The following is a 25,600-nucleotide window of genomic DNA, read 5'->3' on the forward strand; positions in this document are numbered from 1 at the left end:
TTTACCTATGTCCATTATTTAAATTAGTCTGAAGGAGTTCAGGTATGGATACTCCTTTTTTTGTTAAGGTGTGCAATTGTGCCCTAACTGTTGCTATTAGAGGCTATACCAAGTAGGCATCAATCTTCAATTATCTGTTCAAAAATCAGGGGCTGTGTGAAAAGTGGAAAGCAAGCAGTCTCTTGAACCAGATAGACTTGGTTTCAAATTTTATTCTCCAGACTACTAATTTTAAAGCAAGTACTTAATCTCTTTGAACCTAGTTCTTTGCTGATAAATGGTTTTAATAGAACTTACTGCATAACAAGGAATGCTTAAAAGGGCATGTTTTGGAGCAAGCACAGTGCTTGAATATGTAGGCTCCTAATAAAATTATTGTATGTGTTTGATGGCTGTAGTTCTTGGAATCTCACTAGTAGGCTAAGAAAAGTCCATTGAAGGTGAAAATAGATTGTATGTATAAAGCACTTAATAAAATGTAGTGCTGAGGAATATGTTTTATCTTCCTTCATTGACCTGAGCTGTTCATAAGTTTCCAATTTTAAAAGTTAGTAGTAACTTTTATAATAATATTCAGAGGATTATATTGGCAATTTGATAGGATGAATTAGGAAATATTTGATTATTGTAGATTTTTGACCTCTCTTAATCTACAATTAAAACTTGGGGATGTGGCAAAGATTGTGAAAATGTTGTTTTATCCACCTATGTGAAGGCTTAAAATTTTAGCTCTGAAATTCTCTTTCATGTCATTTTTTTCCAATATTTAATTTTTATAAATGAGGCCAACAAAGGAAAATTAACTATACTTTTCATGATGACTAAGGTAGCTAGCAACAGATTCTGCTCTAAAGAAGCCATGCTTATTAGTTCTGTAGGATTCACATAAGATCCTAAATGTTTGCTTTCTCCAGTGCGAGATCGTTTCACTTAAAGATCTGCATTCCAGCAATAGCTCATTACTTCTTATGGAAAAGCAAAGCCCAAAATTCTGTGAGAAGGGTTGTGGTTTGGGGGTGGTAGGGATAAGTGCTCAATAAACGAACCTGCAAGAAGAATATTATTTATATATTTAGAACCATTCTGTTTTTGTGTAACAATATATTTAAAAACTGAATATTTCTGTCTGAAGACCATCCTCCAATTGTGAAGTCTTTCTTTGGAGCTATTTACCTCTGTACAGAGGAAGTAGGAGAAAAGAGCATCACTCATTTGCAATCTTTCTTCTAGGTAAACTGTCAGGTGTTTTAAATGCTTTTTAGGGAAAAATATAATAGAGGATACTTAACCACATCCTTTGAATGGCTTTTATGCTGGCCATGTTAATTATATCAATGCATCTGTCATCAAAATGGAACTTTCTAACTTAGAGATTCTTATTGAATGTCTATTTTAGTTTAGTAATTTTAATTCTTTAAAAAGTACAAATGTATACATCTCTAGTTTAGTTATTTTCATTCTTAACAAAAAGAGCTTGGGGAATATAACTACCACTAAAGTTGGAGGACAGGAAATTAGATAATAATATAAATAATTCACTGATACTTCTAATTCAATTACCAATATTTTTGCTATTTTAAGGGTTTATAGACATCCTCTCTTGTTTTATCTACTACATAACTATTGAATCTAACATGGTACTTCCATTCACACAGCTATCATGATATCAAGCCTTTTCTCCTAAAATATTTTAACAGTCTCAAAATTGGTTGCCCTTCCAGGGTCTTTCATTCTCCATGGTGTTGTCAAATTTAATAACAGCACTCCATCAACTAAACACTATCCATGGCTCCCTATGACCTAAAGGATAAATTCCAAATTACTTAACTTACAGGCCTTGTTACCATCTGGCTCCAATTTGCCCCTGTTCATCTCTTGTCATTATTTCCCTCTTGCATGTCTTCCAGGCTGTTTCATGAAGCTATTACCATGCTAGTCCCTCTGTGTGAAGAATCCATTTTCCTTATATGCAGAGAGGGTTTATGAAATCTTTCAGACTACTCAGTGATCTCCTTACCTCAGCAAAGGCTTCCCTATTCCTGCTGCACTTTTGCAATATTTGCATATGCCTCTGACCCTGATCTAATTTATGTGTTTACCTAGATATCAATCTTTCCCACTGAACTGGCTTTGAAGACAGGGACTTATTCATCTTTATAAAACCACGGCCTAAGCATAATGCATGTCACAGAAAGACAGGTAAATGCTGAATGAATTAATGAATGAATGGGCAAGAGCTAAAGGGAAGAAATAAAAAAATGAAAAAAAAAAATGAACCATTGATGCAATTTAAAATAAACTTTCTGACTTACACATCCAGTAGTATGTATTTTATCATATATTATTAACATTATACTATGTCATATTGTGTTATTTTAGTGAAAACTGATGGAGTGCTATATATGTGTACAGAGAGATATTAGAAAAAGGTTCATATGACTAAGATTGCATTTAAGTGCCCCTAAATTAGTAATTTGACTAATGTATTTTGGCTTTTGTTTTACTTTTTCAATGTGGTGTTTGGATTTGATAGGAAGGAGTACTGGGTTAGAGGAGATAGCTGAGAAAGAGGGATGGAATTTCTCAGGCAAACTGCAAGGCAAATGTCAATCTGAACTTTTATTTAAATCACAGAATTTAGAAACTTCAGAGGTTTGTGGCTAGGCAAATATTAAAAAATAGCGCTTCATTTATGGAATTATTCTGTGGTTTACATCAGAATATTTGGGGGCAAAAACACTTTCTAAAGGATAAAGTCCTAAGACCTAACTTTTCTCCATTAATTAAAAGAGCCCTTATTCTGAAATCTCTCATAGACTTTTCATGTTCTCAAATTACTTTATCGTGAATGGCATGTCCCATCCTTTAGATGAGCTGAGGCTCTAGTTTTAATGAATAAAATCCATGAGATATAAAATACTGGTCTGGTTAAGTAAACAAAGAGGTTTATGTCCAAACTAATACATTGGTATAAAAAGTCTCATTTTTCCACTTGCATATAGGCAACTAAAAACCCACAGCATTCACTATGTCTTTATGGGGCAAATGCAAGGAATAGAATAAACCAATTCCTCTTCACAAAGAGCAAATTAATGACTCTTTTCTTCATTGGCTATGGAGTTGGTGGGATTCAGGCTGGCTGCAATTAGTGCCTCATTAGTAACTACCAGGTAATTATTGGCCTGCATTCAGGCATTGGCAGATGCCTGACAAGGCACTTAATGAATTTTTCATTAGTCTTTCTGAGAAAGCCTTCAGGAGAAAATATTTCTGAAGGCTGCAACTCTTTAACTTTGCTTTTTTTTCCACTTGAGCCTTAAGGTATATTCAAAATCAAATTTAAAATTTTAATACCATTATACTAAACTATCTTTCAGCCAAATATTTTTTTCCTTTTTTTTTTATTAAGTCAAATACACATAGATCATGAATACATTCATGCATATCTGGGGTACAATGTGCTGATTTTTTTTTATACAATCTGATGTGGTTCCATTAAACCAATCAACTATTTTGCTATATTTTACTAAATTTTACTGTATTTTACTAAATTCAGTATTTTTCCCTGCTATCTATGTCTCTCTACCCAAAGTCACCATGGGTACCATGACTGAAAGACACTTTGTTTATCTGCATTTAATTTTGTATTATGTTTTTAAAAGCATTAATCACTACATATGTGACATAATTTTTAAGTAAGTAAAAGATGGAGTCAATAGTTTCTAATAGACCTACCATTTAAAAAATAATTTTTGTTATTCAAACACCAATGTTCAAATATTTGATGCTGTGACATGTTTTTAAATGTTAATGTACCCAGCTAAAATTTCTATGAATTTTAGTGTACAGTGAAATTTTAGCACAAAGTAATACATTAGCAACTATCTATCATTTTATATGGATGCCAAAAATGTACCACTTCATGATTACATAGGGAAAATACAAATGGCCACAAGCAAACTTACAATTACATCATCCAAGAATGAGGGAGAATATTTCATTATTGTTTGGGAGGGAATCTAATTTCTAAATGTTAAATGTGATTTTAGTTTGTCAACATTAATTTTGTTATAATTAAAATCTTGAAATGATCTTTAATTCTACCCTTAAATTGCATTCTACCAAGTCAACACCTAAGTAAATGGCTTACCCAGCTACATTTTCTCTACTTCTTAACCTTAAGAAAGTATCTCTAAAAATTTCCTGTCAGTATTTCTAGTTAGAAGAATGTATTTATTTAAAGATTAACTTGAGAGGGACATATGTAAATTACAAAATAGTGAGACATAATAAACTCATTAGTTTCATCCTTCTAAAAACTCTATACTGGAGTACATTTGCAGGGTCTCACATAATGATTAACAATAATTTCCTCTCCCTTACTACTTCTCCTCATTCCCTCCTCCTCAATGTTTTTTTTTTGTCCTAATCTTATTGTTAGAATAGTGAGCAATTTATTCAGTGGAACCATACCAACATATAGGGCTTTATTTTAGACCTCTCTTTGAAAGTTGTATTTTAAGAGAGAAAAAAAATAAAAAAAAATAAAAGAAACAAAAAATTACTCGCATCTAAAATGTTTTGAAGGTTTGATGAAATAATTTGTGGTTTCGGGTGGCCCCTGTGGCTCAAAGGAGTTTAGCGCCAGCCCCATATGCCGGAGGTGGTGGTTTCAAACCCATCCCATTGTGGTTTCTGCTATATCCACATCATATTTACTTGAACCACACTTTTTTCTTTACTATACCCCATCTGTTCTTATTTCCCTCACTCGCAGTTATTTTTGTTTCTCTAACAGGCCTTCTCCCCCAGTATAATTCTAGGGTTAACATATTTTATAGACTTTTTTTTCATTCATTTGTTTTATACTTAGAGTTTTTTTTTTTTTAATTTACTAAGAATTAAAGAAAAGTAAAAGAAAACATCTATAGATTTTTACATTCATTTATATTAACATTATTTTCCATTGAGTATTACTCTATTTTTGAAAGCTACTTTTTGCGTTTACTTTTCTTCTTGCTGTTGGTTAGATAACAATAACTTTCATCAAATAGATAGCTTACTTGATAACTTTAAAATACTATTTTCATTGTCTGTCAAGAGCTACATTTTATTCAATTCTTAAGAAAACTCAAACCTTGCCAGATTGTAATAATAGCCTAATGTCTATAAGCAAATATCCTTCTATTCCAACTCAATTAAAATAGATGTACATACTAATTTGTAATTTACCATAGACTAGAAAAACTATTTATAAAAACACAATTTAAAGGAAACACTGACAGTGTGAAAATGATTTTATGCATAAATTATAAAATTTCTAAATAAATATATCCAATTTATCAATATTATCATAAAGGAATATAACAATGTAACTTTAAATTAAACATGTATTTGATGAGAAAAAGCAAAAATAAACATATATTTTTAAATTAATATTTTATGCACCGGAAAAATACTGAATCATTTATACTAATGGACCAACCTTTGTGTCTATGAGATCCATCCATGTTGCTAAATTCAATGTGATTTTCATCAGCCCAGTAGAGTCTGTGGTTGACATAATCTATCGTTAGTGCCATAGGTCTAGAAATCTTGGTTTCTATGACAACACTCTGATTGGTTCCATCCATTCCAACACGGCCAATGTGAGGATACTCACAGCAGTCAATCCAATACAAATACCTAGAAAGGAAAATCAATAACCAGCTTGTTTACAGATGCTTCAGGAGCAATACATCATACAAGATTTCACATTTTTGTCCCTCTATCCTCAAATTAATTCTTGATATCTCTTTGAATTGAAGCTTTTAAGAAGGATATTACAATGCAAAATTTCTTAGGAGTTTTCTATTAAACATCTAGTATGGTTTAAAATAGTCTTATAATGTTAAACATATGTTTCTTTTTAGTATACTAACTCATGTACATAAGAAGATAGTTTTACAAATGTTGAAAAATTATGGCTGTGCAAAACAAACATATCTAACAAATGTAAACTTTCAAAAAGCACCTAAAATATTAGAGGAATAAACTATCTCTCTCTCTCCCTCTCTCTCTATCCATCCATCCATCTATCTATCATCTATCTGTATTTTGTTCCTTATCTATTAAAAAATCCAAAGGAATCATGGAGGTACACATTTCATTTGCTTGCATACAAATTATTCAGTGTAGTAGCCGCTGGCCAATTATGAGTATTTAAGTTTAAACTAATTAAAATCAAATAACATTAAATGAACTGATTTGTTAGCCATACTAGCACTACTTCAAGTACTAATAACCATGTGTCTAGCAGACATCATACATAGAACACTTCCATACTACAGGAAGTTCTACTGGAAAGCCCTGATTCGAATTGTTAGTAAAAGTTTTAGAGTCAGATGTTTCAGGTTGGGGAAAGAGTAAAATGCCAAAAGTGATCTTGATACTAATACTATGTAATTAGGTTGAGTTAAGTATAAACATTGTACCCTATAAAGCTCAAATAATGTGTAAGCAAGAGATTCCTTAGAAATTTATCTTTAATTAATCCATGTTTTTTCTCCAAGTAGTAAAAGTCACTTTAATTTTTGGATGTTTTCTTATCTATATAAAGTTAGAGGATCTTTAGCATCCTTTTCTCATTCCAACTCTGAAATTGAAATCGGTTAAACCAATTAAATTTTTCTAGACTTAATTCTTCCTTTTTGCTAAGTATTATACTTGACAGTTCTTCAGATTTAGAAGATGTGTAATTAAAATAACTTATATGAAAATTCTATGTAGTTTAAAAATTGGTGCATTTGGTTCAAAATGTTCTTTAAGTGAATTTTTTTCTTATAAATTCTAACAAAGATAATTATTTTTAAATATTTTAACCATACACTGTAAAAAAAGAAATAAGAGTTTTCAGGAAAAAACTTATCAAATACAGAGTTAACCTAAATAATCATTATAAAGAACACACGCATTTTTTGTGTTGACAATCACTTTATTGGTATAAAGAAAATTATGGATTATAAAAATAACTTAAATGTTCTTTGATAGCTAAAATATCACTGAAGTACTAATTAAGCAAGGAGCTTTAAAGAGAAATATGTCTCCAATGCGGACAAAATGAAAGGTGGAATTCTGTTAAAAGAAATTCAAAATCTAAAACAAACTTAAGTCTGGAAAAACCAACTTGGCATCACATAGAGCAACACTTGAATTGATACCCAATGCTTCTATAGGTCTGCATTAATTTAGGGATATTTTTAAAATCCTAAATCACCAAGTAATAACAGATGTCACACCTATCAGAAAATAATATTCTGTTTCTTTAAGTCTTGAATTATTTTTGTTATGTTTACCTTTGGAAAAGTACATATATATCATTAAAATAAATCTTCCAGGAAAACATATCATCTATTTCTTTCAAATAAAATTATGGAGGAGTACCTTGCCATCTCTAGTAATGAAGAAACTGTATCATAAAATTGTAGAGATGAAAAGAAATTTTACTTTGTCAAAATATATCAACATTCATCCTAGCTTTACTGACCCTGCATCTTGGTACCACTAACATGTTAATTTTTTTCTATTAAGTATGATATACTAGCTTCCCTCATGCATATTAGATAGGATAAAATTTATTTGAGCTGCACACACCATGTTATGTCTTTAAAAACTGTGTACAAGAAAATAAAAATTTAAAAGTAATATTTCGATCATTTCTGAAACAGAACATATGTAAATTGTTTTAATTAAAGATAGTCTTCCTATTTGTATGCTCTACATGTGCTTGTATTTGCAATTAAAATGTTCCACAAGTAAAAAAGGATTTTTTCCACTAAATGCTGTCAACAGAATTATTGCAAATTATTGAATATACATAATAATTTTTTAAGTCATTAGGTAAATTTCAATTTTCAAATTGTCAAACTTGTACATAATTGCAATTCTAAATTTTCATCTATATTATGAACGTTTTATCTGATAGTTTTATCAATATTGTGGATCTAGAAGAGAAAAAGCAAATTTCGTGAAGTCCAACATCTGTTATATCATGCTTCGTAAGTTTGGTGACTGTTCTAGGTCTGAAATTCTTTCCCTGGCATAAATGCCCCAAGTACACAGTATTTGTCCAAATTACTCCCCATTACTGAATGTATGAGGTTTAGCTCTAGGCCATGTTTTTAGTTATAGTCTTACATTTTTACTTCTATGCTTTTTATCATATCACTTGCTTTGTTCATGCCTATTCAATTATACTGACATTTTCATTGAGACATAGTTCACTTTGTCCCCTCTGCTCTTCAGTTTTTCCTTGATTAGTGTTAGTTCTCATTTTCAAGGTAGGTAACAAGATCAGATATATTTGAGAAATGCTTTATTAAAGAAACTGTGTTTATTTGTTTGTTTGTTTTTTTACTCTAGGTCTTTTCAGAACCTTTAACATGCTATGTTACGTTGTGATTCTTTAAGAGGAGCTGCAATGTAGTACCCTTTTGTATCAGATAGTCTTGGGTGACAGATTGTATTTTCCTAAGCAGTTCACAGAATTACTGTACCAGGAAACACATTTTGGAAAGCTGTGCTTTAGCCTTTTCTGGTCTACAGAATTTAATTTCTTTGTTACATGTGTAATAGAACAAGACATATTAACATGTACATAGGATCTCAGAAGTAGTAATGATGCAGGTAGTGAAATCTCATAGTCAGAGAACCTTACTTCATAAGCCAGTGTTGGAACATCTCTGATAAGCCCTAAAGACATTCTTAAGTGGATAGAGTCATATTTGAAACAATGATTAACAGAACCCATACTGTACAGCAGATAACTCTAAACAATAGGAAGATAAGAGGTGAAAAGAGATGACTTTTGCCTTCAAAGGTCTCTCAGTGATTTCAGTAGAGATTTAGGTAAAATATATACCATCATAGGATAAAACAATGTTATTATTGTGGGGGTACAAACGAATAAATGATATTTTTTCCTAGATGGAGGATAGCATGAAAGAAATTTTGCGCTTACCAATAGTTCTTTGGAACTAAATTTTATCTTCAGAACTAACAAATATTTCTTAAGAAGCATGATCTTTTATAACTTTCAAATTTTAAGAAAAAGTATAATTTTGTTGAAGATTTTAATTCAACAACAGGTATTGAAGGTAACGTAGCTTAAGGCCTTCACTGATAAACCAAGCACAAAATATTAAGTGCTTTGTCTATTATGATAGTGATAGACAAAATCAGAACAAAGACTTAGGTTTCTAGGAGATTTGTAGGCTTTCTTTTTTAATAAGCGCTGAGTAGACACTGAAGCAAACAAACTCCAGAAGCAAATTATTTGGGTTCAAGTCCCAGATCCTCCCGTTACTAGCTGTATGAACGTGGGAGACTGAATTTGCTTTCATGAGCCTGTATTAACTCATAAGTTGAAGGGTAATTATAGTTTTTTCTCATAGGGTCACTGCAAGTAGCAAATTAGAAAACACATGGAACAAACTTAGGCCATTGATAATATGCATGTAGCAAGTATTCAGCAAATATTAGCCATCATTTCATTTGCTCTAGAAATACAATATGTGTATTAATTTTACTTTTAGTTTGATAATATCTACCCACAATCTGGACTGTATGTGCATTATGACATGGTTTGCCTGGATTTTATGCATGTTACTACATAAAATAAAGTTCCTTCACATATTTTCATTAGCATATATTTCAAATTTAAAATAACACTATTTTTTATGAATTCACTAATAGACTATTTAAGTATTATTTATTAACCAGAAGAATATTACAAAAATACTTTATGGTACCAAAGAAACATGTTTGACTGTACTCAGGTAAGCGTGAGCCTTGATAAACATGAGATTTATAGTGTCTCTCAGTAAGAGGTAGCTGACCTCTTATGGTTAAATATCATTTCCTTTCCATACTTAAACTCAATTTATTTATTTATTTATTTATTTTTTGACAAGGTGTTTCAAGCTGTCCCTGGGTAGAGTACTGTGGTGTCATAGCTCACAGCAACCTCCAATTCTGGCGCAGTTTTTCTATTTTTAGTAGAGACAGGGGTCTCATTTTTGCTCAGGCTGATCTCAAAGTCATGAGCTCAAGCAATCCACTCACCTTGGCCTCTCAGAGTGCTAGGATTATAGGCGTGTCCACCATAAAATCAATTTCTATACTTTTTAATTTGGTCCAAAGGCCTGACTAAACATAATGATAATTTTTACTTCTTGAAATGAAATTCCTAAAATATTATCTATGTGTAAAATTTGTTGTAATTAAAGCTGAAAATGAAAACGTCAGTGAAAATGTCAAAAGAAGAATCCTAAATTGTACCCAGATAATGTGCAATGTTTACTCAAGATCACATATAAAAAATTTAAGCCTCAAAGAATAGGACTCTGGAAGTTATAACCAAGTGTAAACATATTTTAAAAATTCTGCTTGTAACCATAACAACACACCTGAATGGTTCTGAGGATCTTTTATAATTAAATATATTTCTTTAAAATTGGTTAAATAGAATTCTTTTCGGTTTTTATTTATTTATTTGAATTCTGGTAATAAATTTAGAGAAACTTCTACCTGATGTTAGTTCTGATTTTGAATTTAAAATTAATCATTTATATTTATTCACTGTGAGTTTTTGCCTAAATTGAAATACTAGAAATACTGAAATTGGCTCACAGGATAAGTTTAAAAATTATTAGAATTCTTTTTCCTTATCTGATATATAGTTTAATAAAATATTTCTGTGTTTCTCCTACAGAAATCAGAGACGAATTTTTCATCCTGGTATGCTTACCATTGCATCACAACAAAAGTTCCCTTGTGACTTTCTCCTTGAAACATGCAGGCTATTTACATACCAATGAATTGGTCTGTGCACAGGTGCAGCTACAATGTCCCTGTAGCTATAACCCCATGCTCTTTGTTTGTTCAGTTACTCATTTATTATTTTCTGCCACAGTAAATTTAACATTCTCTATGTTAGGCACAAACAATGGCTAAGATGTGGATTTGTGCCAAAGGAACTCACTTATTAGATGGAAAGCTAAACAATGACACTAAAAATAATCACATCATATTAAATGTTTCATATATTGTGACCTCTTGGGCATGATTAGGGAATATTTTGCAGAGCTTTGCCTAATTTATTTGCATTATCATTATCCATGTTGGCAATAAGGGATACGAGTACTGAGTATATAAAGTGTCCTTCACATACTTTCATTAACATACATATTTGAACTTAACACTATTATTATAAATTTGCTAATAGATTATTATAAAAGAAAAATAAAATATGGTTTTAAATACAAGGAATGCTTATAATGATTCAGACAGCATTCTTTATTTCTAAAAAACTCATTTCACTTATATTAATTTAAAATTTTTAAAAAAGGGTAATTATTAAAATGAAAACAAAGTACAGCATTTAGGAAGTCATTTTTCTTGATCCCTTGTTCAGATGGTTCTTGCAAAATGTGCTCATAAACAAATATTATGTTTTTGCTGGAAACTGTAATATGATGTAATAGGGAAATATTAGGCCAAACCCTAAAAACTGGGTTAAATTTCTAGTTTTATATTTTACCACTAAATAATTATGAATAAGTCACTTAGCCAGTTTGGCTGAATGTTCTTATTTATACTGCAAAGAAAGTAATGAACATAATCCTATCTTTCTCAGAAACTTCAGGTAAACAGTATATATATCTAAAAAGATAAAACTAATAGAAAATTTTCTACTTCATAAAATACTATAAAAATGGTTGTTACCTTCATTATCATTATTATACGGGAGCTCCCAATCCCGATAGGTCTAAAACTGATCATCTCCCTATCTTGTGTCTGCCTCTTTTCCAGCATTCCTCATATTCTGGAGAAATCATTCCTCCATTTATCATTTGCCCAAATCAGAAACCTTGTAAGGTTTGAGTTTTGTTGTTGTCATTGTGTTGTGTTTTGATTTATTCCTGTCTCTTATAGTGTAAACTGGTTCCACAATGGCATATACTTGAATTGTTCCAGTCCCCCTTGAAATTTGCTGTATGAGCCATGCTCTTCTCTGTGCTTTCCCAGGGTCTGCTTTTGCTAGAAATATCTCCCACCTTGCAGTGCAGCACATTACCTGGCTACTTTTTACTCTACGATGTTTGTCCAGGAAGATTTCTTTGATCCCAGTTGAGATAGACACATTTCTTATTTTCTCTACTGTATGAGCTATTCAATCTTACTGTGATTATTTACTCACCTGCCTGCATACTGGATTGTGAAATACTTGAGGACAGGGACTGTGTCTTTTATTTTTATACTCATTGCTGCCTAAAGCAATGGCAGGTATATATGTATGCTGAAGTAATATGAGTTGGATAAATGAATGAGTAGATCATTTTCGTTTCTGTTAATTAGAAGCATCATACATTTACTTTAATCTCTATCATAATGGTCTTTTGTTATGATTAACTGAAGTGACATCTTAATTATCCAAAAAGATAAAATTACATGCAGCACAGTTTTTACATTAATTATATTTCCTACTCGATTTTTAAAATGCTTCTACATATCCTGCATAAATTATAATTTTTATAAATATTAAATGTAAGTTATTATAATAACCCAACATTTATAATAAATTAGAATACTCATTCCCAAACTAGACCAATAACAGGATGATTAGTATAAAATTGTGAGAGAAATTAGGATTTGAATTGAATTTAAACAAAACAGGTAGGAAGATGATCTGTCTACTTGCATATTCCTTAGTCTTCCTACTAACTGCTGTATCCAAACTAATATTGTGATAATTAGCATACTATTATTAAGATATGGAAAGGAACCCTAAGATACCTTCTAAAAGTTTAGTCACTTCATAACATTAGAGAGGCCAATGATCCCTTTTCTCCCCTAAAGAAATCCTTGCTTTATCCTTTACTAAATATCACACAGAAAGCATACGTTTTAAGGAAACAAGTCCTTACATAAAACAAGTAGTATTTATGTATTCAAGATATGCAAGTCACAGTGGTAATGTAATATAGAAGAGTTCAATTGTATTTTTATTAAATAATCTTACAATTTAAGCTGTCATTTTTGAAGCAGAATTATACAATAAATTTTATATAGTTACAGTATTTTTAGCCTGAAGCTCATTTCATACAAGGTTGCCTTATTGTCTCACTCTGGGGAAACAGGAAAATGGCATGAACAAAAAAAGAGTCATTAAATTTTGTCTATTAAAATAAGTGACTTTAATTGTTTCATAAAAGATACAACTTTTATCTGGTTCTTTAGTTAGAATATATAGCCCATCCTTATCACAATCCAAATATTATCCAAAAATAAAGTCAAGAGAATCTTTTATAACATCTACAATAATTTAGTATTTGGCATTTTTAATTGACACTTTAATGTATGGGTTTATGCTGATGATAACTTAAGATTGCTTTTGGTTTATGGGGTAATAACTCTAACCTGGAAGAAATAAACTGTAAAACTACATTCACCTGCATTCTCTAGACTAGGATATGGTTTTTGCATCATAAATGGGAAATCCCACAACACTACTATTAAGAAATAATGCTTCTTTCCTTTGAAAGTGAAGTATCATGAACGCATGAAATAAGAAGCAAAGTGAGCCATATTGATCCTGAAGGAAAGAACAATGGCTTGGATACTCAAAAATAAATATTTTCTGATAAAGTATCAAAGGAATTAAAATAGTCACACAGTTATGAATGAATAGAAATGATAACCAAATTTAGTATATAAAGCCATTACTTCTTGAAACATCTATACAAATAGAATCTCTTGGGAGTCTCTTTCAGTTAAAACTGACACCAGTTTGAACCTTCTGGTGCTATGGTAAAGAAAACATCCAAAAGATAACAAAATGATAGCATAATTATACACTGAAAAGTTAAAATGAGCACATTACCTTGGAAACAGAAGTACATTCACAGTACAAATATTTTTCTATCATGTACTCTTATCCAAAGTAATGTTTAAAATTAAGCTACAAAATATACTTGACATAATCACTTTGCCAATTATAAGCAGGAGGAACCATAAAACAAAGATATAGAACATTAGCAAGAAGCAAAATCTAATTGTTTCATGTGGCATAATAAAAGCAGTGGTTTAGTGAAACATATTATGTGAATGAAATTAATTTAGATAGAATATTTAGAGCACTAAAGTTATCCTACCAGTTGTTACTATGAATGTGTGCTACTTTTTAAAATATCAAAATTTCTTGATATTTCTTATTTTAACAAGTATATCTTGTTGGTTGCACTCTACAAAGATGGTTTGGAATATGTAATCACTCCAAATTATGGTGCAAAAAAACAAGGTAAGGCATGCATTCTCTACCTGTCAAAACACGTAATTGAAAGTGAAGGATAATGGTTATAACCTGGCATAGCAAACATACCCCAAACAGCTTTGACACTTAATACGCACTCCTCCTTCATCTGAAATCTCCAGCCTGCTGTCCTTGGTGGTAACAATGACTTTCCCCTATTCTCACAATCAACGCAAATGAAACACAGCTCTAAAATATGAACGTTCCCTGATATTCACACTTAATTTTCCTTCTTGTAGGCATTTGTTAATGTACCTTGTCATATATTATCAATGGATATTGCGTATGTCTCCTGCTATAAAGTGAAGCAGGGATTACATTATCCATATGTATAATGTATAAACGTGGAAAACACGATCCAAAACTGTGTTCTTAGTCTGCCTTCCACCCACAATTTAAAAACATTATAAGCAGTGAAATCTGTATGCTTTATTCATTTCTGCAATAAGTTTAATGGTTAGTTTTAAAGAGAATTGTGTTTAAACCTTAAAATAATAGTTGCTATAAAATCATTTCATTTTAACTTATGTCTTTCACGCTGACAGTCATATTGCTGGTTTTGATTCTTCAGTAAGAATTTCTACATATTTACATTTTACGTTGGGTTTATACATTAATGATCTATAGAACTAGGTTTAGCACAATGGATATCATTCACAGTCTTAATCTTCAAGATTTTTAAAATTGTTACATACCCAGCTTGAGGATCTAAAGACAGGTCCCTGGGAAACTTTAGCCTTTTGCTAACCAGTATGGTGGGGTACAAGCCGTTGAGTTTGGATACTTCAATCATCCTTTTTTCTGTGTCAGACCAATAGAGGTTTTTTCCAATCCAATCCACAGCAAGTGCATTAGGGACAGCTGTGTTATGTACTACCTAACAAAATAAGAATTTTAAAAGTTAATAGTATAAATTCCTGAAATAAGAACTGAGCAATTGCTTCTTAATTTTTATAGAGATATAGAATTTTGTGTAAATATTAAGAATGAACTTTAGAGAAGAATAATTGATCACCACACAATTACTTACTTGTGTAAGAGAAATTACCTAATATGTAATCAGAAATTACATATGGGTTTATGAAAAACAAACAAACAAAACAAAAGGTGTTGGACAACTGGGCCGTTGATCACATTTACCCATCCTCTTTAATTTTGGTGCAAAATTCTATCTCACTTATACATTAAAATTTATTGATATTATTTCTCTTTAACAGATTCTAAGGAGATAGTAATAGTATTTACCACTGTCCCAACTGCTCTTACCCTGTTTAAATGACTACAAGGACAGAAGAAAACACAAATTAGAACAGATACTGAGTATTTTAAACCTAGTCAAAGAGAAATAATTCATAAAACTGCTATTATTAATTCTAATTCATGTTAATACCAAATATAATAAAAATGGAGGCTTTGCAGTTACTAGTATAGTGCACATAAAAGTGTTAACAAGACTTGATCTGTATGAATGCTATTTCTGAGTTCATAGTGCTTTTATACTACATGAAGATAAGACAATTTAATGAAATCTTAAAATTATCCTTTTTTCTTAGTGTTCTCAATAATAAAGCTAAATATAAAAGTGAATGTATGAACATTTGCACAATTAATAATATCAAATCTCCTGTGCTATGTTGCAAGACATATTTTCATTTCCCACTCCCCATATTCCAATTTTGGAAAATAGCCCTGACTGTCTATTTAACTAAAAATCAATGAATTAGTAAAGGCAAGAAAAATGTATTTTGTAGCCATATATAATGATATAATTTTCAGTAGTAAAATATTAGGGGCAAAGCTGTGGAGACTAACTATGTATTAAAAAATGTTAAGGTATTTATAAAAAATTGAAGCAACCCCAAGTTTTAAGTGCCTTATAATAAAATATTATCAAGTTTGAGTATTGTAACTTTCATAGTTTTTGTATTAACTGTCAAGAAATTAAATTATAAATGAAAAAAATTTGCTTATTTGTTCTATCCAACAATTGGATTGGCTAGAATCAATCTGCTTATCACCGCAGCATAGTGACATTTTAGTGTATAAACCAACATTAAGTATAGTTATCCTTATCACTATGATATTGTGACATTTTAATGTTAAGCAAATATTAAATATAGTTATCCTAAATCACCCAAACCCAACTTACTAGTTGTTTCAGCATTGCATATGCACATTTTAAGATTTCATTAATATTTTCAAAGTTTATTGCTCCCATCAAAAATTTCTATATACTACAGATAGCTACAAAAAGAATTAAACTGATAGGCTTCATTTACTTAAATTTAAAACTCTTTAAAAATACATTTAATTGCCCATATATAGTACAGATTATTTGATTTTAAAACTCAATAACCTAAAAATGGTCGTCAGTAGCTTACATCCAGATTGTGACCTGTGTTTCATGTGACAGAACTGTGATGAGATGCTATCTCATCAAAACAATGATGTTAAACAAATACATTCAGTAATAATCACCTATAATAGTTTAATGTTAACAGTGATATAATTTCCACCTACACTCTAAATTTAATGTTTTGAATTAAAATTCTTTGAGTCAACTTTTCATTTTATTTAAATCAACATAATTGACTCTTAGACAATAATCATTCAATCCAAAAGCACCCATCACATTTTCTAGGGTTATAATAGTCTCTAAATTTTATTTATACAATTTTATTTTTATATTATTGCAACTAATAGTGTTATAATGAAACATAAGAATAAAGTCTCACTTCATATTTAAAGTATTAACTACTTTGTATGAATGTGAAATTGAAACCAACCTAATATATTTTATGAGTAATATCATTGCCATCAAACAATATTTTCTAATTGGTTCAATCATACCAATGTAATATTCAATAATCCCACCATTGTGGTATCTAGTTACCTTAACATCACTTCCATTTAAACACATTCTATTTATGCGGCTGCCATTAGGTCGGCTAGAATCAATCCAATAGATGAATTCTTCGCTGTAATCAAAATCTATAGCAATAACATTGTTTAATCCCTAAAAAATAAAAAAGAATATGTTTTCCATAATAGTTAATATAAATAATTATAAAATGTTTTAGGAGTTAATGGAAATCATTATCTCCCTTTGGGTCTAAATAGTTGTATCTATTATCATAACATTTATAACCAATTCATTTTATAAGTATCATATGTTCACATTTTCTCCACATCATACATCTAAAGAGATGCATAATTAATTTGAAAGTATTTTTCAAATAGGCCATGAAAATTCTGGAATGTTTTAACATAAAAAAAAATCCAACAACAGCTTCTAAGGAGATAAAGTTAAGTTTCCCCCCTTTAAGTTAATGTTAAACATAACTTTGATGCTATTATAATCTGTTCTTTGAAGGATCCATAAAAGAGCATACATCTAAACTGGAAAGGTAGAAGAACATCTTGTTAAGAAGAGTCCTGTATAAAATCTGATGCGTCAGAAAAAAATTTTACTTCCCCCAAAAGCTCTTGTCCCAACAACAACATAAATAAGCTTCCTTTTTCATATTTCAAATGGCCCCTTAGGCAATACAAGATTATATTGTATTCAATTCAGATTAATGTAAAAGTTAAAACCTTATTTGACCAAGGCGAAACTGGGTAATCAACATCTTTTATTCTACCTGGTAGAAATGTGAGGAAATGTCTCCCTTCAGACTCATGGTTATGCATTTTTTAGCAGGTAACAAAACAACACAAATTCAACTGATAGTTTTCTGAATAGTATAGCTTTTTGGTTTGGCAATCCTGCTGTTTGATTTTATTCAAGGATTGTACAACCAGGATTTGGGAATCTTGTTAGTTGTAGAAATGTTCAAATGATTTCTTGGGCATAAATTTAATTATCACTTACTGTTAGGGTTCATATGTTTATTGCCTCAATAGACTAACAAAGCTTATGTCATCATATCAATTGGATTGGCTCATTTTAAGGCCTAAGTAGTTTATTCATATATAAATTTTGTGGATTAGAAAATAATTCATGCTGTAGACACTTGATCAAGCATCAAAACATTCTCATTATATTTTTCTTATTATATTTTTATACCTATGTAGAGCTTCTTTACATCAATATTCTCCCTAAGGTTATTGTTAAGTTTCAATTATTTTAGAGATCATTTATGAGTAGTTGTAGTCCTATGGGTAAGGATTATTATCTTCAGGGAAACAGGTATTTTTCTTTGCTTTGGTTTGATTTGAGGGATGAGATATGGAAATGAAAATAATTCTAAGATCTGAGTTCACTCAGACATTTGGAATTTTATAATAATCGTAACCTTATATTTATGTAATTCTTTATAAGATTCAGAACAAGGCTATTGATAACAGTTCAGATTTTCTTTCTTTCTTAGGATATCCAAGATTAATGATGACTTGTGTTCAGGAGTAAGTCAGAGGATGCTCTGGCATATATTGCTTTGTTTTGATCTTCTCACAGCAGTATTCAGTTCTAGTAATAACGGTGTTAAAACTATAGCTTCAGGCTCAGCACCTGTAGCTCAGAGGGTAGGGTTCCAGCCCCATATACTGGAGCTGGCGGGTTCAAATCCAGACCAGGCCTGCCAAACACCTTGACAACTACAACCAAAAAATAGCTGGGCACTGGGGCGGTGCCTGTAGTCCTAATTACTTGGGAGGCTGAGACAAGAGAATCACTTAAGACTAAGAGTTGGAGGTTGCTGTGAGCTGTGATGCCATAGCACTCTACCAGGCAACATAGTGAAACTCCGTCTCAAAAATAAATAAACACTATAGGTTCAGCTCTTACACATTTAATTGTTTTAACATGAGCAATCTCTTTTTCTTGAGCCCCAGATTATAGATAACCTGAAATAGACGAGCCCCACAAAATTTTATGCCATTGGTCATAAACAACAGACATAGGGTGTAGCACAACTCAGTGCAAATTCCTCACTAAGCCCAAATGAATAAATGCAAGTATCTTTCTTACTAGCATTACTAATCAAAAATAATAACTATAAAGGCTACAAAAAGGGCAACTAATATTCAGTAACAGATTCAAAAGAATTATTAAAGATACATTCACAACCTACATACTGGAGAACTCCTTAACTAAATGCACTTAAACATACATATCTAGGAAGTTATTTTTGCAAAATCAGTCAAGGTTATAAACCATAAATCAAATATGTTCCAGACAAGCTCAAAGAGAGTTTAATAAATTCATTTCAATAGTAGTCTACAATATCCTTTTCATTGAAATGATTTTGTCTCCAAACAATAATGCAAATGGTTTTGGATTCTGTTATAGCTTGGCAATTCAGAAGAATAGATTAGAAGCTTTACCAGGAAAAGAGAGAGAAACTTGTCTTTAACTTTAGCAAAGACTTACCCACAATCCCCAGTTACGGCAGAATTATCCAATTCCCCCCCTTTTCTTTTTACAATAATCAATTTAGATAACAAAAAATCCAATTGCAAATTTAGCAAGTCAAGTATAATAAACTAAAGCTATAAATGGAGAAAAATTGAAGCTCTGAAATCTGTCGTATCTATCTAGTCAACTGGTCATTTTTCTATGGCTGTACCCTTAATCCCCACAGAAAACAGTGCAATGCCTTGTTTGCAGATCATATGCAAGGAACATTATAACAGCCAGGGGCATGGCCAAAATACTGTCTGAAAACTAGAGTCATCCCAGTGGTTTCAGAGCTGAAAATTGGTTTCATCAAAATCCTATTTGCTTCTTTCATTTTTGTAGCTGAAGATTTGCACCCTTTGGTTCAAGATAATTAATTTAGAAAATTGTGTTTTGTTTCTCTATACAATTTTACTGGAATAAAAGCACTGATAGAATTGAATTAAATAGCATATTGGAAAGGTACTTGATTAATTTTCTTTCCTAAAATCCATGTTATTAAAGTATAATTTCTAAATATGGTATACGAATTTAAGTTATAGCTAGCCTTGCTACAATTATGTGATAGAATATATAGGGTAAGAAAAATTCTACAAGTTGTTATAACTTCACGAGATTCTTACTGATGACAAGAAAGAGAATAAAATTCAAAATATTAGGGCAATTCATCCATCCTAATCAGCTACACATACAAGTTCTGAATAATTAAGACAAGGATGTGCTTTATTTTGGATGAGAGAAAACAGAGACCCCTTCACTGATCTACTTCATTTTGTACATGTAGACAGAATCTCTAGCAAATAATAATAATAATAATAATAATGATTTCTACTGCCTAGAACTTTAAAAATTAAGTTTGGTTAAAAATAAGTTTGATTAAGTTGTGGTTAAAAATATGTTCCCCGGCACTCTGAGAGGCTGAGGTGGGTGAATTGCTTGAGTCAGGAGTTTGAGACCAACCTGAGTCAGAACGAAACCCCATCTCTAAAAATAGTCGGGCATTAGATGGGCACCTGTAGTCCTAGCTACTCATGAGGCTGAGGCAAAAAAATCACTTGTGGCCAAGAATTTGAAGTTGCTGTGTGCTATGATGCCATGGCACTCTGCTGAGGGTGATAAAGTGAGAGTCTATCTCAAAAAAATACCTTCTCGGACAGAAATGATTTATTTCCAAAAGCCCTCAGGCAAGACTGGATGTATGACTTATCTTTAGTTCTTTGGGTTTCTTTTTTTCTTTTTTCTTTTTTTTTTTTTTTTTTTTGCAGTTTTTGGCCAGGGCTGGGTTCTGACCCCACCCTCTCCGGCATATGGGGCCAGCGCTTTACTCCTTTGAGCCACAGCTCTTTGGGTTTCAATTTCTTTACTTGGTGGTCACTATTAACAATCTCTGTCCAAAAACACTAGAGTTCATGGTCTTCATGAGTTTCCTTATCTTCCTCACTTCTTCTTCATTCCCATAAACACTACACTAAGAAATATATCTGAAACTCATCTGTACTTAGGTATCATTGACTACATTAGTTTACAATGATACTTAGAGGAAAAAGGAACTATACCAAAATGTGCATTAAGTAGTTTTATTATATAAAATAGACATAAATGATGCATACAGAAAAAACATTTTGTTTCATTAAGAACAATTTCTGAGAACACATTATCCATGAAGGACAACACAAGTGGTTCCACTATAAATGTCCAGAGCTACAGAGTTAGAAAATAAAGCAAGGAGCCATCACTGAAGCTCTATTAGAGTTATTTCATCAAGACATTGAATATTGTTGCTATATTAGTTAAACTTCTGGTTCAACTAAGCTTAAAAATAGAGTATTTTAAAGGGAAAACTTTCTCCTGTTAAATTGAAGTAACACATTCTAAAAGGAGTGAATGCTTTAAAAAAAAAGTTAAAGAAAGAAACTAGTAAGGACAAATTAACATGTCCCTTTACCTGAGACCATTCTAGGAAATGAATGACTGACCAACGCAATTTTGAAGTTTTAAAAGGGGTGTGGAGACAAGAAAGATCCATAATTGTCAATATTTTCCAATATTTATAGAAGTTTCAAAGTAAATTGTAATGACTATTTAGATACATATGCTTAATTTTTCTTCCCATATATTTTTCCTGTATTATTCATCTCTCTTTTTTTTTATTTCTTATAGCATAACTGTGTACATTAATGCAATAATGAGGTACAGTGTGCTGTTTTCATGTACATTTTGAAATACTCTCATCAAACTGGTCAAGATAACCTTCATGTCATTTTCTTAGTCATTGAGTTAAAACGTTGATCCTGCAGTTCCTTTATTAGGTATATATCCAGAAGACCAAAAATCAAATTACAACAAAGATATTTGTATCAGAATGTTTATTGCAGCCCAATTCATAATTGCTAGGTCATGGAAGAAAGCCAAATGCCCATTGACCCACGAATGGATCGATAAATTGTGGTACATGTACACCATGGAATACTATGCAGCCCTAAAGAAGGATGGAGACTTTACCTCCTTCATGTTTATATGGATGGAATTGAGAAATGTTCTTCTTAGCAAAGTATTATTCATCTCTTAAAGAGATTGTTGTCCATTTCTTATATTCTGTTTAGGTTTTATAAACAATATGAAAATATTTCATATTTTACCCAATCTCCTAAGGATCCATATTTAAGAAGCAGTACAATACAGTAGATGTTGATGACACACTCCAAACTCAAGATCAAGAGGCTAAACTGCACAGGCCTTCAGGAATAAAACAAGTATGCACGCCGTGAGCACATGGTCAGTCTGAAGATGGCAGTGCCCCTGAAGCTGGGCTCTATCTATCTCAATGGCAAAGCCTCTACACAGTGTGGATTGTGACCAGTCAAGAATGTGAGCACAGCACTACTACACTTTCCTATTTTTTCATGAGTAGTCAGAAATCTGGATTTTCATGTGAAATTTTCCATTTCAATCTGTGACCTAGAGGAAGACTGGAATCAATATCCCTTCAACCAGTATAGACATATTTGCACTTAAAATATTACGAGACCCTAAAACAAAATAAATGAAACTCTCACAACTACAGAGAGAATTCTGTCACAACCCATCAGGCTCCTATGGCCCTGGTCTCGGTTAGAGCAGGAAGGAACCAGGAGAGAGGCGGATTAGAAGTACAAGCTTGTGGAAGGAGGGCTAGCCCTTACTTTCCGGGTAGCCCCAAGCAACCTCTGCACCAGCCTTTTATTGAAAGGGAATGATACAGGTGAGGGAAGTAATTAACAATGACTACATGCTGAGGGCATGGGCTCCTTCTCCATACCGAGTACCTGTGGACAAGTCACCTGAGAGTCCACCCCTCAGCTGTAAATCATCTTGCTTAGAGGTCATTTGTCTCTTGGCATCCTCTATAGAATTCTATCAGTGAGTAGAAAAATAATTCTAGTAGCAAAAATAATTCTAGTCTTCTTTATGTTGCCAAAAATAAATATAGCACATGAATGGTGTTTTTTATTATATAACTAACATTAGCACAAGCGTACTACAAAAATAAGAAATGACCTTCATTTTGGCACATGTGTTCTAGACAGGGCTTTTACAAGTTTGTGTCACTCATACAGTTTGGGGAAATTTGTAGCAGAAGAGATACAAACAGAAGAGAAAAAATCTTTCCAAGAAAAATATTTCTTTCGATAACTAAAAATATTCTGTGACTAACTGTATGTGATTGACCTAGCCCATCTCATAATTACTCTAGCTTATATGATTTGATTGTGCTCCTTCTACTGCAGATAGGGAGAAAAACAAAATGTTTAGATGAAAAATTCATAGTTTTATTTCCTGTTATAAAATGGAAACCATAACTTTTCATCTGAGAAAACATATATAAATAAACTCTGACTGTAGGACTGAAACACCAAAGCAAATCACCCCAGGCTCTCTTGAAGTGGGTTGGGTTGAGGGAGGAAGAGGGTAAAACTATGAACATGTGACCTCATAGCTTCTAAGCACAACTAGGTTACAATCACTCTTTTGCTCACTAGCTAACCGAAAATTATAATAGCTAGGTATCATCAATACTGTTTCTTTTGTGCTCTGTGAAGACAAACATTATGTTCTGAAAAAATAATTTTAATATTTTTTCAATTCCACAAGATGCCTCAAACAGGAATTTTATATGTCCTCTCATATAGCTATTATTGAGATGACTTTTCCCCTTCATTAATGATATCTTGCCATCTTTACTTTCTTTGGTAAAATGTGATATTACACATTTGGAGCATCACCTACTCATAAACTAAACAAGGTTTATTGTGATCCTATACAGGTACACACATGCATGTAGTGTTTAAATTCTAGCTGTTAGGTATTCCTAAGCCTCTAACTCATACATTGACTACCCATATTAAAAATTATGGAATCATCTTGAGAACACCATACCTGTTTTAAAAGTGTATAGTTGGAGCCATCAGTGCTAATTTTCCTTAACTCATGATGATCAGCAAGAATTAGAAAAGGTTCTTCATCTAAACACGAAGACAGAGAGTATATTAGATTTTTAATGTTTATAGTTTTCCACTGTATGGAGTTTCAGTTTAGTTGAACAACAATGTGACGTCAAATGTAGTGCTGCTCTGGGAGATTAGCAGCTAAAAAAAATCATGTATTAACCTGGATTGAACAGGAACACATTCTTCTTAGTAAAGCATCACAAGAATGGAGAAGCAAGAATCCAATGTACTCAATTCTAATATAAAGGCAGTAGATGATATAACAGAAAGTGGGGGTAGGGAAATGAGGGAGCAGGGAGAGGGGAGAGGGAAAGGAATGGGAGTTATGGTGTATGGCATACATGTGTATGGCACCCCTCTTGGGGTGGGACACAATTATAAGAGGGACTTTACCTAACAAATGCAATCAGTGTAACCTAATTATTTGTGCCCTCAATGAATCCCAAACAATAAAAAAAAATCATACTGAGCTACCTAGTTGATAGTAAAATGAAAAGGCAGCATACATCTAGGCAGTACATAAAATCTAAATAATTCTTAGTGCATCTCCTTCTTACCCTTAATGTTCTTGACATTCACATAATTTATTTGGAATTAGTGGAAAATATCTGCTGTCACAATCTGATTGTTTTAATGAATTTCAGAAAAGGTCAATGTACAATTATCTTAGAAATCTACAGTACTCTAAAACATTCAGATGATCAGAACATTCTCGACAATCAAATAGCAAACAGCAAGTGCTCTCAGAATGACCTGGATAAAGACCAAAGGTCTCAATACATTCTTTTCCTCTGCCTGAAGAAATTTCTGAACTCCAGATTCTAAAATTTTGCTTATTACTTTTATCAGTTTTTCATGATTCTTATTTTTGAGTCTTATTCCCTTCTAATGAGCTTCTCCAATGTGTTTTCATATCTTATATATTTTACAATCTAGAAATAAACATGATAATGATCAGACCATACTTATTATACAGAAAGTCCCCTGAATCATTAGTTTCATTTTCTTTTCAGAATTTATTTGGAAATAAAATGAATCCTAATAGAAAAGAAATTTAGAAAGTTTTATAAGGTATATTTATTTTACTATATATTTGAATAACTTAAAGCCAATTTGACCAAATACTCAATTATTATATACCAAGATCAATTGAGTAAAAAATTTTTTCAAAATTTTTAAACACCATTATTACCAAGACACCCATATACTTATTTGAAAAATGAACATGTTGAAAATAATTAGGGAAAAAAAACACTTAAAAAATGATAACTTTATGTAATTTAATGTGGATTTTATTATAAACCACTCATTGTTACTGTCCTGTTTAATTGTTTGAAATTATTCTTTCTACCATTGTCTTTTAGT

General features: G+C 31.6%; 1 protein-coding gene across 1 annotated transcript in view; it reads right to left on the reverse strand.

The window, feature by feature from the left end:
* Positions 1-25,600, reverse strand: part of LRP1B (LDL receptor related protein 1B) — a 320,398-nt gene that overhangs the window by 232,879 nt on the left and 61,919 nt on the right. The window contains exons 15-18 of the mRNA XM_003794393.2: positions 24,165-24,250; positions 17,244-17,366; positions 15,046-15,227; positions 5,486-5,685 (exon numbers count right to left, since the gene is read on the reverse strand). Of these exons, the coding sequence (XP_003794441.1) occupies positions 5,486-5,685; positions 15,046-15,227; positions 17,244-17,366; positions 24,165-24,250 (591 nt within the window). The remainder of the gene's footprint in view (positions 1-5,485; positions 5,686-15,045; positions 15,228-17,243; positions 17,367-24,164; positions 24,251-25,600) is intronic.

The sequence above is a fragment of the Otolemur garnettii genome, unplaced genomic scaffold (assembly GCF_000181295.1).
Source record: "Otolemur garnettii isolate 467f Iridium unplaced genomic scaffold, OtoGar3 scaffold00080, whole genome shotgun sequence".
Classification (NCBI taxonomy): Eukaryota; Metazoa; Chordata; class Mammalia; order Primates; family Galagidae; genus Otolemur; species Otolemur garnettii.